Raw genomic sequence first — 18,348 nt, 5'->3', positions numbered from 1 at the left:
GTGTAGGATTCATCCTTTCAAGAGTAGCTATTATACCCCTCCGTCTACTTACCGCGGTGTTAATCCAATACCGCGGCGAGGATGTGTGTGCAAACAGGACAGACAAAGGCCACAGCTGTTTGCCTGTTGTGTTTCACCTTGTGGACACAACCACGCAAACGCTGCACGCACCTACAAACAGTCAAGGCCATCGTCCAAAGCCGCAAACGCTCTTTTTTTTTTTTTGGTTTGGTTTGTTTTCTTTTCAGCTAGAGACCTCTACCCTTTTAGCTACGGTCACTGCCCTTCACTAGTCTCATCTGTGGAACACCTGGCAACTCCAATACAACACCCCGCCCGCCCCCCCAGTCCTGCCCCCCCCCCCCCCCCCCCCCCCCCCCAGTGCCCGTTCCTTTACATCTCACCCAGCTTGCAGCACATGGGTCAGACGTGTATTCACATGGCCTCATTGACTTGGACTGTAACAAGTACACATGGCCATTAAAAAAGAAATAAACTACAAAAAAAGAGAAGAAAAGAATGGAGTCATGTCCAAATCACAGCACCGAGTGATGAAAACCTGAACACCATGATCTCTATTTCAGGCAACTGGGAAGAGAGAGAGAGAGAGAGAGAGAAAGAAAGAGAGAGAGAGAGAGAGAAAGGAAAAAAACATTACAAGGGAAGCAAAATTATTTAAAGTCTTTCCGCCCCGGCTTTGTCTTGGAAAAGCACCTCGGAAAGCCTTTTGGCCTTTGATGAAGCTCTCGAGGCTGTTTTGACCCAGATAAAATAAAGGATTTCACACATTTGGGGATCCAGCTTTAAAGACTTTTCTCCTCTCTCCTCCGAAACGTATTTGGTGGAGAAGAACAAAGGAGGGGGGGGAAGAGATGCTGTGTACTGAAATGGTGTCAGGATTGGGGAAGACAAGACTCAACCCATTGCCTTTCCTCTCACTTAATCATCAAAAGGAGTTAAAATGCCAGTAGACATAATGAGGTTGACTAGTGAGAGTAGTAGCAAAAGTGTGTTTTTTTTTTTCTTTCTCTCTTTTCTTTCACTCTCCCTTCCTTTTCTTTTTGGGATGGGGAGTGGATTTTCTGTCATGCAACACAAGAGATGCAAACAAAATAACTGGGTCACCAAAAAAAAAAAAGAACAAGAAAAAGAAAAGAAAAGAAAAGAAAAACCTCCTAAAAAAAAACGAAAAAGGAAACCCCTTTCATGTTTTTCTTTTCCCCTTTGTGAAGGTCGGTTTAGTGCTGACTTTACGGTCATTAGGAGCAAAGCAAGTTTGCTACGTTGACCAGTGTAATGTACATGCTGCCTCTTCCAGCATCAAGAGGAAAACGCTCCTTGTAATGATGTGAATTCTTCAATTGTCCAGCATACTAAATATCAAAGCCTGTAAAAAAAAGCGAACCAAACAGGCCCCAGTGAGACCACTGCTGCCTTCTCTGATTAGGGCTGTACCATTGTTTCGTGGGGAGAGGGTTCTGTGTGCTGATATTGATCCAGCTTCTCTATGGGTGGTCTCTGCATGATGAACCTGCCTATTCCCCCAAAACAAAATATAAAAATCTAAAATAAAAGGTGCTTCTATGGACACAGCGTCCGTAATTTTTGATGGAGACGATGTCATTAGGATTGTGCCGAATGACATATTTGGGAAAGCTTATGGGTGCATGTAATGCTAGGTCCTTAAGCATGTTTTAACAGTCCAAAGCACACATACAAACCCTCCCCTAAACACTTCACCACGTCTTGGTGGATGGCATCTTATAAAGCACCGTCGAAAGCACTCAATGCTGATGGTTTTTCCTTCTTTTTTTTCCCCTCACATCTCTAGAAAAGGGGAGTATGGCAGTATGAGTGGGCGTTTTAACGTCTCTTAATCTCATTACGCTCCCCTTCCTTCCTCTGAAGTAGTTAAGAGAAAGAGAGAGAGAAGTCACGACAAGTCCACTCTGGGAGGAACCAAGGACTCTTAATAAGCCTGTCAGGGTTTCCAGTTCATTAGGTGGTTTTGCGGATAAATAAAACATTTAGTTAAAAAAAAAAGGAAATGGAAACAAAGAAGAATAAAAAATGACCACTGGTCAGCAGATCCTAGTCTGAGAAGATGGCTCACTGCTAAAGCAGGCAGCTCCAATCTGAGAAGATGGCTCACTGCTAAAGCAGGCAGCTCCAATCTGAGAAGCTGGCTCACTGCTGAAGCAGGCAGCTCCAATCTGAGAGGATGGCTCACTGCTGAAGCAGGCAGCTCCAATCTGAGAAGATGGCCCACTGCTAAGTCACAGGGGGTCGTCCTATTGGTGCAGCTCCGCTCTGTTTTTCTCTCAGTCAAAATTTACCACAGCTAACCCTACACTGCAACCCTACATGACAAGAGTCTGAGTGGTCTATGCTACCCTGCTGTCCAAACCAAGGGGCCGAATCATACACCACACACAGTAACTGATCACACATGGAAAATAATTAGAATTTGTTAAAGGAAAATAGCACGGAGAAAATATGGTTAGCAGACACCAACAAATGAAAACAGCTGTAATAAATCCATATTCCCATTAGAAACGGAGCAACAAATGAAAGAAATCAGGTTTAAAAGTGCTAAAATATTACATTTAAGTAACTACATGTGAGTGATCTGGATCAATAAATCTCCCCCCCCCCCCCCCCCCCCCCCGTTAACTTGAAAAGAAATCAGCCGAAGGGAGAGTGAACTGTGTTCGTCAGTTCTGACTGTTTGGCAGTTTGCTATGTCTCTCCATCCCCAGACGGCCAGCTTTAATTAATCTAGGCAACCATGTTACAACCTCCCCGCTCAAATTACAAGTATGAGCAAATCGAATCTGAGGGCGAGCTCCTCTCTCCTCTCCGCACGTCCTCCCCTCTCACATTAACATTACCTGATGCAGTCATTCCTTTTCACTTCAAATGAAGTACATCACACAAGGCACGCCGCGCAACAAACACCAAACCTTATCGGCCTCTTTTAACACTTCGCCCCGAACCGCGGCGAAAGAGCAAACAGCAAAGCCCAACGCGTCCCTGCCTCCACACGCTCTCTCTCGCTACTCCTCCTCATTAATGATAAATTAATAAACGAGAGTATTAATTCATGCAGATGAAAACGACTTGTGGAATTTCTCCAGCTGAGCGTATCCGTCTGGCGATCAGCGGAACGCAGAAGCCTGGTCGGGTAAAGCGTTTCTGTTGTACGTGTTAAGTCTGAAAGCTATCAGACCTGCTCGCCACAGCACTCTATGTTTGATCCAAACGTAATACGTAACAAGACAGACAGAAAAAAGGAGAATGTAGGCAAAGAGAAAGAGAGATAGAATGTTGGGGACGGGTTGCCTAGTTACCCACTCAATGTAAATGTACACAGGTTTATTCTAAGGCCGCAGAGGTCCAGTGCCTCTCCATTTCCAGTGGAAGACCATTCACTTCACCATGTGGGGATTAGATTAATGCTAATGCTAGAAGTCTTCCTCGTTTGGGCCCATTTAATGTAGCTGTCTCTGTGTAACTCTGCGTGTGTTTGCGAGTTGGGTCGGAAAAAAAAAAAGAGGAAACAGAAGTGCTGTGGATCAAAACAGGGGGACAGCTCCTCACAGCTGGGGGCCTTTCCTAGCCTCTCTCACTCTTCCTCTCTCTCTCTCTCTCTCTCTCTCTCTAATTACCACACCGTCTCTCTATCCAGCACTGGGGCCAGGGACAGACTGGCTGATAAGGAAAAAAAAGAAAGAAGAAAAAAAAAGAAGGGATGCACTCAATCAGTGATGAGTGAGTGAAGAGCACGAGGCATTGACAGCGTTCCTCAGGGGGACCAAATTTAAACACCGCAACCTACAATTAAGAACCAGCCAATCCGCTACGGCCTGTGCCAATGCCTCGCTAATCACTCACAGACAGAGGTTAGAAATGCATAGCACTGCCTTACACACACACACACATATATGTATGTGTGTGTGTGTGTGTGTGTGTGTGTATATATATATATTTATATCGCTAACAAACGTGTCCAATTGGATGAAATACCCATACACCCCAATACCATTATTACCGTTATATTCAGGAATTAAACATAGAATTAAATATTAATGAGCATTAATGAGACAGCTGCTCATGCCCTTACTGCCCACCAATAATAAAAATAATAATAATAATAATAATAATAATCAGTCCCATTTTTTTCCAAAAGATCTGAATAATGGAGGGAGTACTCATAGGTTCCTGATAGGCGCAGTCACGGAGCTAATGAAAGGTGAAGCAGGTTTTTTTGGGGGGTGGGGTGGGGGGGATTCTGTGACACTTGCTTGATAAGTAAGGTTTGTGTCTAATGAGGTGCCAGCTGGCTGCCATACAATTTCATTTCATAGTTCCATTACAAAGTGCCTGATCTGCACTGAGTTCCTCCACACGCCAGGCCTGTTTAAATCAACATATTTCTCCGCCGCTCTTTCGCGTGCTGGCCCGCGATTGGAGGAGAGAACCGCGCGTTCGGTAACGCCTGTCACAGCTCAGCGCAGACGCGGCTGGACGGAGCGAGCGCTGCTCCGCGGGAGCTGCCGTTTGTCGAAGCTGGATGTGTTAAACACTGCGGCACAAAAAGCTGTGCTCTAACGCAAAGTCCTCCACGGCTGGCTAATCGCATCGGAGGGTTAGTCGTAAGACAAACACTGAACGTGGGAAAAATACAAGCTCATTTTTTTTCTTTGTCTCGGTCACTTCTGTCCCTCTCTCTCTCTTGTCTGTATTCTCTCTCAATTTATACGGACTCTCATTTGTGTCCCTCTCTCTCTGTCTCTGTCTCTCTCTGTCTCCAGTCATGCATGCAGACAGAGCGGTGGTTGCGTGCTCATACATGAAAACAGCCATGGCGTCGCCGATGGCAGAAAAAGCACACGCAACATGAGCTCATTCGCACCGCGTTGGATTAGCAGAGTCCTGTCTGCCCTGAAAACAGGAGAACAGGCCCTCACTCACTGCTGAAAATACACCTCATAATGCTCATCTCACGTCTATTCATTTTATAGCATTATAACAGGAAAACAGCACCACACTGACTGCTGAAAATGCACCTATTATTTCATGATATGTCTACTTATTTTATAATATTGGGTTTCTCAGTACAGCCTAACAAGAGCCACAGCTCTGTATGGGGTTTTGTGTGTGTGTGTGTGTTTTTTTTTTTTTTTTTTTAACTTTTGCTGAGTACAGCATCTTTTGATTTAACCAATCACCTGATTATCATGTTCTTAGTGAATCAGCTGTGGTCTTGCTGGACTGGGGGAAAAAATGTTTAGCATGCTGACCCTGGTAGGAACGGATGTAGAGGCGCTGCTCTCTGCAGCAAAAAATAGATACACAAAAAAAAAGCCTTGGACTCAGAGAGAGGAATCAGTGTGTAACTCAATTTAGGGCAAAAGGACCTTTCCGAAACAGACACGAAAACACAGAGAGGAGAGTCTAAATAGTCCAACAGCTGCAAAAACGAACACGCATTATTACGATCGAGATAGACTAATCAGTCACACACACACACACACGCACAAAGACACACACATACACACACACACACACACACACACACACACATAAACTGGAGCACATGTACCCACAGAGGCCTGGCAGATGGTCTCCGCTTCCGTTTTCATACATATATCAACTCCTGCCTGCAGACGCGCGAGCACTCACGCAAACACAAACATGGGAGTCAAAGACAGGACGATAGCCCTCATGTTTGTGATCAAACAAGGAGCCGGGCGGGGGGGGGGGGGGGGGTGGGTTGTATCATGAGCACGGGGAAAGAGGATGGACAAAAGGATGTAATCCCTATAAGCTTTGGGCCATGACAGACAAAAGAGCTCAAACCCGTACCTGCCTCTGACACTGGGGAGAGGCATGGACGCTCTGGAAAAAAAAAAACAAAACGATGACACTCCGCTCCGTTCGACTCATCGGCAGAGCGAACAGATGACGACGGAGCAGAGTCTGACACAGCTAAGCTATAAAAACAGATTACACCACCATCATCTCAATTCTGAATTTGATCATTTCATATGCTAAGGACATACAAGGGATTTGGAAAAACTATAGGTTATAACTGATACAGTCACTTGCTATTAAAAATGATATCTGAAGTTAAGTCATTGCAGCAGATGTTTAAGCAGGATTGGACATGCCTGTTTCTCAGGCTGCGTGTGTGTTTGCCAATGCAGACGTCTGAGAGGAGAGAACTTCATTTAGACTGCTACAGCAGCGGTGGAACTGAGGGCTAGAGAATTTTAATCATCTCTAATTTATCTTTCAGACGGCTTAGCTACTTTTTCAAACTGAAGTTTGAGCAGTACTCTCAACCATGCTATTTTTGTGGGGTTTTGTTTTGTTTTGTTTTGTAGAGAGAGAAAAAATCTCTAAAGATTTAAAATCAAAACACATAAGCAGACTATCTTGCATTAGGAAGACTTTTCCAATCTGATGTAGAAAGTAAAGAGAATCTAATTGAATTAAATTTCATGTTGTGGAGGGAAAAAAAGAAAAACATTTTCTTGAAAAAGAATTTTTGACAAAATGAGGGTAATTCTACAAGAGCTATGAAGACAAGCAAAAAAACAACAACAAAAAAAACACAAAAACATTGTTCCAGAACATTCCAAAGTATGCCAAAGACAGATCTCTCCACAGACTTGACTTTCTCCATCTAAAAATACTCCTTCAGAACAAGGCCTCAATTTGGATTGGTGCAGCTACATTGGGTGAGAATAATAAAAAACGCAGGTAGAATAATTGCTGTAACAGAAGTGTCTCCTCACTGAAAAGGATCGTAACACACACCATTTAAAGAAGGACAGACTACAGTGGCAGCGTGAAGGCCTGTGTGACACACACACACACACACACACACACACAGAGGGATGTGTTGGCATCTGGATGCTGCACATGCTTAGCTAAATGAGCACTGCTCAGCCCTATGTAATGGAGGGGAAGCAGAGACAGAGCGCAATCGCGCACAGTCAGCAGCATGGCAGATGGGAACGGTGAGGAGAGAGAGGAAGAGAGGGGGGAGGTGAGTGAGGGGAGGAGGAGACAGAAAGACAGAGAGAGACACAGAGAGAGAGAGAGAGAGAGAGAGAGAGAGAGAGAAAGCGCAAGAGAGAGGTACATAGAGAAACAGAGAGAAAGAGAGAGACAGAGTCAGACACACAGAGAGAGTGAGATTTACTAAAAGTGGACCCATGCGCTTTGGAGAAGAGGTAAAGTATAAGAAAGATTTAGTGAGAGAGAGAGAGAGAGGCGCAGATAGCCAGGGAGATTGATTTCGCTAGGGAAGGCAGGCGGCCACACCTCCCACACCTCCCACACCAGGTCAGAGCCTGGTCCAGGGGCTACAGGAGGAACGGGTCACACCAAATGGCCCTGGTTTCCAGAGGTCAGGCGAGGTCCTGTGCTACTGCTGTTCAAACCTGCCCCTGCCTCTGTGCAAATGCCCCTGCACACAGCTCACACACACACACACACACACACACACACACACACACACACACACACTGACTCCTCGGGTGCCTCACAGCTCCCTGGGCGAGTACAGTGTATGGACTGATAAAGCATAAAACATATGACACCGCTTACATATGCCTGTAAACAAACAATGCACCTGACCAATATTTTGAGCTGACAATCAAAAATGCTAACATCTCATTTTATAACATCTCCGTCTCAGCAACAAAAATGCTTCGTTTGGAGAATAACCCTCTGTTCGTGTTAAAAGTCGTTTTGTTTAAAAAAAACACCATAGCATGTTTGGTCGTCCTTTCCTCTCTGATTTGGTTTAATAAAATACCTTTATTAAACCAAGTCGGGGAAAAAAACGACGTTGCCTCGTGATGCTAGTGCTTTCCAGGCTACTCTCCACAGTCCTGTGGGCTTCGCTTCTCAGAGACAGAGTTACATTCCTCCCTCAGACTCCAAATGCCAAAACCCAATGTGAATTTATTTACATTACGTGAATTGTTCTGCATATTCAGCACATGTGACACGCTATAAGAGGAAAAAAAAAAAAACAACAGCAACAGAAAAAAAAAAAAAACCCCATCAGTGTTGTCTTCTGAAGCTAACCCAGAATACATCTGTAGTCAGATGTATTCAAAATGTCTTACATCTTAACTAAAAATAGCCTCGAAGACCCAGATTCCCCGTTCACTCCACACATATGAACACACACACACACACACACACACACACAGAGTAGCACGTAAATGAGCATATGAATGCTGAAAGCAATATCATAACACATGTGCTGGGCTTTGTGAAATTTTTAAAACACATTTCTTACCTAAATCAACCAAATATAATAACATGGAAGATAAAAATAGCTGGGAAATCTTCTATTTCGAGTATGCAAAATATGATATGTAACAAACAGGAACCGAATGAGTAATACACATTCCCTTAATTGTAAACACAAAAACACGAGAGAGAGAGAGAGAGAGAGAGAGAGAGAGAGAGAGAGAGAATCACTTGGACATATATGCAATTAAATTGACATAGAATGCAATTTCTATTGGACGGGACAAAGGTTAGAGGTGCCAGTGAAGGTTAATAGTTACTGAGTGAGACAGACAAAAAAGCAAATGAGATCACTGATCTCCATCACATTCAGTCTGAGAACAGACATGCAGTGACAGCCTGAATCTGATGCCTGATCGATTGCACATATTAACATTTGATTTGATAAATCTTTTAGAATTGTCATCAACACAAGAGCTTAGTCACAGTGTAAAACAGGCATGGATGAGGATCCAGTAGATTACAGTATATGAGATGAATCACAGTATATGAGATGAATTACAGTATAGTACATATATGAGGGCATAAGATTTGTAGAGTAAAAGACAAAATATAGATAAATATTATATTGTTAAATATTGTTAAATATAAGATAAATATATGTCATCTTGTCTTTGTTGATGACTTAAAACACATCAACACATCCATACTTGCAAAATATATATACATGTGTTTTTATGAGACAGGTATGGAAACACAAGCACAGTCTCACACACACACACACACACACACACACACACACACCCTATACTGAAAACATGTTGATTTAACAATTTTCTGTATAATCTGTCTACAGCATGAGCAATAGATAGACTTTAATCATGTTTCAAGAAGATAGTAAATAGATCCAAAACTAACTTCCGTGCAAACTATGCTGCTCACTATGAAATACAGTAAATTGACACTCAAATTTATGCTGCACTTAATTAATATTGCTTCACACCAATAATTATAATTGTTTCAAAGGAGCACGTTGTACGCGGTGACCATAGAATTTATGCAAAACGCACAGGATAAACACAAATAATAATCAAATACTAAAGTACTGGGGACAAAAACAGTGCTATTCGATTCACCGAACAAATCCATCAGTAATAAAGTGTCCACTTTAATCAGTGTGCCACGGACTCACGCGCGCGGAAAACACGCTAGTCACATAGACTCGTTTTCCATTGCAAATGAGTACGAGAATACGCGCGTTGACTGAGCAAAGAACCAACACTCACCTGCTGTAGGTACATGAAAGTCAAGGCACAGGAGAGCTGGGGACAAAGGTCCACGTTAGGCAGAGCGACGCATGTTCCGCCCGCGAGGGGATGCTGCATTGTGTTTCTATGCAGTCTGCGCACAGCGATGGACGAGGCTTGCATGCGCGTCGGCTGGTCCTGTCTCGGTAGCCGAGTTTCACGGGTTGTTGAAATTGCTTGACCGGACCGACAGTGGCTGGTTGTTCTTCGGAAGCACCCAGGTGTGTGAGAATGTATCGAGAATGACTATGTATCCCGAGTTGGGTTTTGTTTGAATGAAAGGGCGTCCCAGTACGTGCGCTCTATCTCACGGTAAATAGGATGCGTGTCAGTGGTTTTTTTTTCTCTCCGTGAACTTATGCGAGCGACTGTAAACCGCGATGCCCTGTTTACTTGCTTGCTATAAATATCAAATTTGCTCAGTATTGCGAGAGACAGAGAGAGTGAAACAGGAATCGGTCGCTGGACGGATTCAACTTCCCACGCAGTTGAAGGCTAAAACTGCTAACTGAATCGCCCGTTTCACAAGGGGAACCGCTCGGCTACTGCCTACTCTGTCTCTCATGTGCTGTCAAATGAGTCCGGGGACACCGTCTGTTTCATTGACCGGAATTTCAGCATGCATCTGACTCACCGCGGGGAATAGATGAGGGGAAGAGGAGGGGTAGAGGGGACGAATCTTAAATCACACTTTCATTTTGAGGGGGAAGAGAGCGCTCTTTTCTATCTGGTAATGAAATAGCTCTAATGAGGTAATATAATGTAGAATCTCCATGCACTGTATTTGAACTTTGTCTGCCGAAAAGGATCTGACAGACAGTCGGTAGCAGTCAAAACATAAACAAACTTCCATCGGATTAGCTTCCGTACTGTCGAAGTACACACTCAAGCTTCACGCATTTGGTTACAGTCAAGTTTCATTTGTTCTGTTAATATGCCACGGTGTTTAGCAAAGACAATCACCCCACGTCAAAGCATACAAAACACTATTATTTTCAGATTTAAATGCTGTCAAAGACAACACAAACTCTCAAATAGGCTACTCAAAAAAAGTATATACATCTATATAGAAACACAGATGATTCACAGATGAATAACTGCAACTGTGAGAAATTTTGAAAGACGAGTGAAATCGTGCTTTAGTTAAACTGAGTAATAAACCCTCTTGAAAATGAACATTTGAGCCCTTTTGAGCCTGAAGATTAATAATGGGATACATGCAGTTCTATTTATGTCTGCTGGCAATGTAATCTCCTAAAGTAGCCCAAAAATACAACACAAATTTGGATGGAAGAAAATCATCAATAATTAATTTCACATGGGGAACGTTTCTCATAAAATGCCAATTAGACTGAGTAAGAAAAAAAGACCTTTGGAGGAGAGTGTCTTTCTGTCTGTCTGTCTGTCTGTCTCTCTCTCTCTCTCTCTGGCTATACGCAGCCCCCCACCCCAAACCCCCAAAAAAACTCCATTTACCTGAAGTAGTGAAAATATGTGTTGGTGAATAATTCATTAAACCAGCACACACATTGGTTTGCATTTAGAGTTTTAGGAGTGGTTCCTGAGTGCTAAATCACGCAACATCCTTGTGCTAACCTTCTCATAAGCACTAGCTCCTTGAAGACCCATTAATAGTGATCAAACACATTATATCTAAAATAAAAAACAATGAGCTATTCAGTTGAAGAGAAGACCAAGGTCTAACCAACAACAGTAAAGCATAGAGTAGCGAGGGGAGGAGGGTAGCTTTGAATTATTCATGTCTTTTCCTCTTTAATCTTACAACTGTGTTGTTCTCTTATTTTTTTCCCCCACAACCATACATTGTATGGCGACTTACAAACCCAACATCAACTGGACTCAGGAAGTAAGATTTCAGAACCTAGTTACAAAAATGTCATAAAATCAATGGCGTGCTATTTCACCGAGATGCTTAATTAAAAAAGGGGCTGCTCTGGAATAGGGGAGGCATGCATTATGGAGAGAGAGAGAGAGAGAGAGAGAGAGAGAGAGAGGCAGAGTGCTTTGCTCCATTTTTTCTCCTTCTTCTCCTCCTCTCTTGTTGCCTCAAGGCAAGAGTGTTTTTCTTCGCCGACTGTAGACATGTCTTCTTGGGCTTTTCAGCCCCTTATCTAAGCATTTGTGTGTCTCTCCTAATGCTTCATGCTCCAAAAGAGAGAGAGAGAGAGAGAGAGAGAGAGAGAGAGAAATGAAAGAAGGAAGGAAAGAAAAGCCAGTGCATCTGAATATATATATATATATATATATATATATGTGTGTGTGTGTGTGTGTGTTTATTTTTTTGGTGAGATGTTAGAAGCTATACATTTCAGTACACTGCCATGTATTGTTCTTTATTAGTCAGTGTGTGTCTGACAGATGGGGAAACATGCTTGTCCTTTGGAGCACTTTTGCCGTCCTCAGACTTACTCAATAAATATTGAGGAAGAGGGAGCAGGGTGTGGGTCTCTCTCTATCACGCCAGTTCATTTTACTATAGGATTTATGTACGATCATTTCTCTAGGTTTGGAGACACAGACAGAGACTGCAGAATGAGCGGAGGGACCAGAGCTCTGGGGTCATCATATTTAACCCACGGCTTTGTGTCACTCTGCCCACCCAAACCCAGTGCCGTTCATCCCAAGCATGGCCGGTCTCATGGCAGTTGTAATGAGTGCTACTGTACCGCCCAGAAAAACAACACGTACACTTCACACTCACATCAGAGACCAGATGTATGGTAGAGCTGTAATGTAAGGCACCATGCACCCCCTTTTATATGGTATAAAGTGTCCAAATCATAACCAGGACAAGTTCACGTCCTCTCCTCACATCTCCCCCCAAAGCAGTTACACTTAATGTTTGTGCTTGAGGGTCTTAAAATGTGTGAGACCACCTTTGAGATGGCAAATAACACAGATAATGTACCACCCGGTTTGGAGTGTTAATGCACCTAACATAATATACACGGACAATTTTAATATGTTGAATTTTAGCGGTTTATCTTAAAAGCCTGTAACTATTTATGAATGACCAGAGGTGTTTGTTCAAACAGAACCAACAGCTTGCACTGAATTGTTATTATAATGCCATAGGATGTCAAAGTAAAAAGAGCAAGTTTTAGTATCTGATGCACTGCTTACAATTGAATCTATCTATCTATCTATCTATCTATCTATCTATCTATCTATCTATCTATTTATCTATCTATCTATCTGTCTGTCTGTCTGTCTGTCTGTCTGTCTATCTATCTATCTATCTATCTATCTATCTATTTGTGTGTGTAGATAGATAGATAGATAGATAGATAGATAGATAGATAGATAGATAGATGGATTGATAGACAGAGATAAAAATAATGCCCAATATATTTGGAGCTTCCGAGCTGTTTTCTCATTTGTGACTCATGCTTGACTTGCTGTTGTAATGCCAGCACCCTCCACCAACTGTCTTTCCCAAACAGACTGTTTTCCACCTCAGCAAAATGGCTGTGCTGTGCGGAGAAAAAACGGCTGGCAGTTTCCATTATGTTCTTTTAATTATTTAAGACACTGACAGCAAAAGACATAAGGAAAGTAGGAAAACAGAACTGAAAGAGGGGAGAGTGTGTTTTGGGGAAGTGACTCATAGTGATGTTGTCTTCGGAGGAGCTGAGTGAACACTTGGACGAGTCAGTACACTTTTATAAATGAGATTCTGCTTTATGTAATGGAAACTGCAAAATAAAAAAAAAATACCCCTCTGAAACACTATGAAACAAAACAAACAAACAGAAGATTCTAGAGCATCACGTAACATTCCCAGTAAGAACTGCTGGGATTTAATTGGGACGGCTGAGTCGAATTTTATAGATGTAAAGAGGTCCTCTCTGCCGTACGAGACACTGCTAACAGGGTAAAAATAACGCTGTTTTCATATCTTTTAATAAACAACAGTCTTTTAAAGTAATACAGGTTTTTTTGGGGGTTTTTTTGCGTTGGCAGTGTTTGGATTCCTTGAGAGTCTGGGAGGAGGCGCGGGAGCTGTGCTGGCCACATTGTCATTTAGGATCAGGTTGTGTGTATCTCAGCGGCGCTGGCCCCAGCTCTCCTCCGTCGCTCCTCCGTCTCCGACGGCACAGCTCTCTGCCTGGGCATCACCTCCACTGACAGCCTAATAAGGACGGACTGGAGACGCCTCCTCCCAGTGTCAGGAAGTTGACAGGACCGCGGCAGGTGCCCACCGTGTTAAGAAGAATGATGAAGTCGCACGGAGGGCGGATTGCAGAGGGGGGGAGGCCACTTTTCTGGCTATTGTTGGTGTTATTTTTCATTACGACCCGGGTGTTGTTAGAGGACAAAAAAAAACGTAAGTCAGAATGATGGGCAATGGCCAGTGCCTCTGGTCAGACTGGTTATGCAGAGAAAATCAGACATCCAACCGCTGTGCTTAACCACAGGAAGAGTGACAGTTACTGCGATGAGATGCCAGAGGCTCATTGTAATATCCTCCTCTTACTTAACTCATAGAGGGATCTCTCTGCTATTTCTCAGATTAAACCGGTAACCCTCTCTCTCTCCCTGTCTTTTTTTTCTCTCTCTTTCTTTTTTTTTTCTTTACAGATGAGCTGCTGCATTGTATTACAGTCTCCCTGCCCCGCGTTTAAAGCAGTGGCATCTTGTTTCGTTAAGGGGATGTTTATCGTGACGGGCGGCGGCGTCGACGGTGGCAAAGGGGCGAGCCGGTGAACCGCTACTCGAGGAATTTCACCTGTTTTCTGAGATTACGTCACACCGCGTTTCTCCGTGTCTCACGCTTCGCCGTTATCGATTTCCAACCCTCGCGGCCTTGTCGGAAATTCCTTGTTTGCTTTTATTTCGTTTAATTTATTTATCTTCTTTTTTTTCTTTTTTTTTTTTTTGCACACAGTGTGCATCTCGAATAAGCCAGTTTACATGACAGTAATTACGTAAACAGATGGGGCTGAAGCTAAAATATGGCACTGCGGAGACAATAGGCGCAGTGCTTTGGGGACTTGAGGGGCGATGAGAATCCCTGGCAGATTGCGTGGCAGCTGAGACTGGCTTTCATTAGCACTTGAGTGTGTGCGTCTGGAAGCGACAGAAACGCAAGTCGTTTGTTAGCCCATTGCTGTCTGCACTCGGGGCCTGCAAATTGATTACTGGGTGGGACGAGGTAAGCGAGCCTTAGCACCTCCGCGCAGCTGGTTAGGCCAGACAGAAGGGCTGAGCGACGAGGGCTGTCCGCCCTCAGCGTTACCCTGACAGTGGGCTGCTGATTTACGCTCCTTTCCATGCATTAGGATTTTTTGCTGTCCTTTTAATTGGCAACAAAAACAATCGCGACTCACCGTTAATCACCACAGTGGAAACGTGCGGGAAATATAATTTTCTTTTTTCTTTTTCTTTTTTTTTCCTTTCCTTTCTCTCGCCTTCCTCTCTCGGTTTTCTGAGAAAGGTCCACGGAAACATAAGAACATGTCTTGAGTGGAAGATACACTCTAGACAAAAAGTGCAGGCCAGAGGCATTTTGCTAATTAGGTTGTCACGAGGTGCTAAAATCATAACAAGTAATACTGATGGGTTTTTTAGTAATTAATCCCCCAGTCAGTCTCAGCCTCACCAGTCCTGCGTGTATTTCATCAGGAAATAAATAAATAAATAAACAAACAAATAAAACGCTCCACAAATGCAGAGAAGTTGTGCCAGTCCAGGGTGTTGCTGTGTGGCGGGGGGGTGCTGTACGTGGAGGGGAGTGAGGGTCAGGGGGTTGGGGCGGGGGGTTGCGGGGAGGGGGGGGGGGTGTTCAGGAAGAGCGCAGGGCGGAGGGGGGGGTGGAGAGCGTTCTCCAGGTCCCTCAGACAGCGATTCAGAGCGACGTCTCGGAGAGCCAGGGCAAACGCTGCAGACCACTTCTCCGTGCTTTCACCAGGCAGTGCTATTAGAGTGCTTTAGCTTCCATTAACGTGTCACTTTCCTTTGCCGCGCGCTCCGCGAGGAGGGGGCCGATTCGTTCTGACAGGACCAGGGGCTGTCACAGACAGTAACGCTTCAGCACCGACCAACAGGAAAAAGCCTCTGAGCTGACGGACTTGCGATCCATCAGAGCTGACGCCGGGGCCTCGTCCAGAGGGGTTGGGCACGGACGCGTGGACAAGGCCCCATTAATTAACTGCTTAATCCATGCAGCTCTGACGCGCTCTTCTGCCAGGGCTGCCATAGCATCGTCTTCAGCAAATGACAAGTAAAAAAACGAAGAAAAAAAAATAAAAATAAAAATGATGAACTGCTTTCAAAAGAGAAATCTCCATGTATGATGTAACAGACATGAATACAGATGACGATCTTTAATGGAGAGTATAGAAAGACAACAAGATAATTCATAATGAAAAAAAAAAGAAAAAAACATGACATTTATTTTTATCAGGGCATGAATTGACAAAAAGATTTTTAGGATTTTTTCCTAGTCCTTTCTCTGGTCTTCAGGTGTGCTGATGAAGTGCTTTGGACATTCAGGCCCCTTTAGATTTCCTGTTTACATTAAAGTCAAGTAAAGGGTGATGAAGGTATTTATGCTTCAGAGTAAAAAAAAAAAAAAAAAAAACGCCACAAAATATATGGGAAGAACAGAAAGTCACTGGGACCAAAAAAAAAAAAAGCTTTGAAGTCATTTTCCTACCGATATCTAATTCTGCGGCGTAAAAGAGGGTTCGACTGACCAAGTACATTGGTATTGGCAAAATTCTTGCAAAGGGGATGCTCTGTAAAAGTCATTAGCATATCATTAATTAGCTTCCCACTTTCTTATGAAGATTACAAAAGAGCAAGGCCCCACCAGCGGGACTGGTCTTCATTTAAGAGTCAGCGTGAGGTAAAGAACAATCGGAGGCGGGCTTTTCTCCAGAGACTCCTCCCCATAATCAACATCTCTTGATTTCAAACACGCCCCGCTCATTCATAAGGACTTCACAGGGAGCGGAAACAAGAGGCGAACAGAGACTCAAACAGTCCACGGCCACTTCTGTCTAATGATGTCTATCCTCAAGATACTGGGTAAAGGTCTTTTGTTTTATAAAGTTAACACCACGTGTCAAAACACATACACTCCAAGGACATTTCAAGAGTGTCTCATTGAAACAAATGGAAATTTTTTTACAAAAATTATACTGCAAGTGTTCTGGGAGCTTCAAGAAAGCTGGACCTCAAAATGTTTCTTGAATATTCAAACTCGTATGTTATCCAATGTTCCAGAAATTTCTCCAACAGCTAATCACCTTAGTTTAGGACAAATTGAGGACAAAAAAAACCCCCCCCAAAAAACCCACAATCCTGAAAATGCCAAGTTGGCCAAAGTCAAGGACAATGATTTTTTTTTTTTTTTTCTATGGAGAGGTTGAAATTCGTGTAAGAGCTTCATAGCTGAAATGGTAACTCAGATTGGGGTTTTATGGAAGGAAACTCTTGTACACAGTTTGGAGTTCTGACCACTAATGACTACAGAAAATTTGTTTCCAAATACATTTGGATCAAAAATCAGCACTACCATTAGAATTAATACCCCTGGCAGAACTTCATCTGTTTTATTTACAGCCATAAGTAACGCCTGTCTTAATACTTTAAAGGTGCCTTCTTGAACTTTTGAAGGGTTAGGGTTTTTTCCTGCTCTCTTTTGTAGCTCTGTTGGAAATCCTGGCTGATAAAATAATTTCCGAACCGAAGTAACATTTTAATACCACACAAACATCATACGCCATTCAAACAAATTAAAACTACAGCATTAATCATTTTAATGAGACACAGGCCAACAAAAGTGCAGGATATTGTGGTAGTGGTTTCATATCCATTGCCAAACAGAAAAAGTAAATCAGCAACCAGCCGGTAAAAGAGCTATTTATTTTCACCATCTCTCTCTCTCTCTCTTTTCCAATTGCAGTATTCTCAAATAAGACCATCAATTACCTTTGCCAGTTTAAATAAGCGCTGATGTTTACACAATATATTTTTTCAGTGCATTCTTCCAACTCCCAGAGCTCATTAAGGCCTCCTTCATTTATTTGCTGTGTGCTAAGGTCTTTAAATCTGCCAGAACATACAAAAAGAGGCCAATTCCACTTTTCCCTGTGGTGTTAATTGAGGGAACACGCCGCTTCCTCATTAATTATGTCAGCGTATACGAAACATCGGTTTCTCCGGTGCTGTATAAAGAGAGCAGCCTGAACCAGGCCTGTTGACGGAGCTGAACGTCCAACGCCACAGAGAGAGAGGAGCATGACCGGACTTGACTAGGAGCCTAAAGATGAAATCATTACATTATGTCGTTAGCTCAATATCACAGGCTCTGACAGAGAAAAGGGGGTTCTAGGCAACATAAGAGCAAATAAATTCAGGGTTGTCTGGGGAAAAAAAAAATAGACAAAGCTGTCTCTTGATTGGCTGTCCCGAGATCAGGAGCTTAAGACTAATGAAGTATGTACAGAGTATACACAATGCTGTTAACAGAGAGAGAGAGATGGTGGGATGGGTAAGAGGTACAATAGGAAGAAAAACACTTTGTTTAGATTCATGTGAAGGCCTGTTTCTTATGGCTAGCTTGCAGTAATTATCCATCTGCAGAGCAACTGTGATGGTAAGAATGAGAATGAGTGCCAATTATCGAATGCACGGTGGAGGCCGGATCACACTGCATGGGGCAAACAATAGGAAACATGCTGCTTGCCACTAAAGTCATGTGCTACTTTAAATGCTTGAAAACAGGGTGTCTTTA

The 18,348-nt window shown here is 43.2% G+C and overlaps 1 protein-coding gene across 1 annotated transcript in view; it reads right to left on the bottom strand.

Annotated features, from left to right (window-relative positions):
* The window catches only part of rbfox1 (RNA binding fox-1 homolog 1), a 103,199-nt gene extending 93,537 nt beyond the window's left edge, over positions 1–9,662 (bottom strand). Inside the window, exon 1 of the mRNA XM_030790111.1 lies at positions 9,564–9,662. Within this exon, the coding sequence (XP_030645971.1) occupies positions 9,564–9,662 (99 nt within the window). The remainder of the gene's footprint in view (positions 1–9,563) is intronic.
* Positions 9,663–18,348: the final 8,686 nt, after the last annotated feature.

Source organism: Chanos chanos, chromosome 13 (assembly GCF_902362185.1).
Source record: "Chanos chanos chromosome 13, fChaCha1.1, whole genome shotgun sequence".
Taxonomy (NCBI): domain Eukaryota; kingdom Metazoa; phylum Chordata; class Actinopteri; order Gonorynchiformes; family Chanidae; genus Chanos; species Chanos chanos.
Note: the sequence above shows the minus strand (reverse complement) of the source record. Positions and strands in the feature narration are given on the sequence as shown.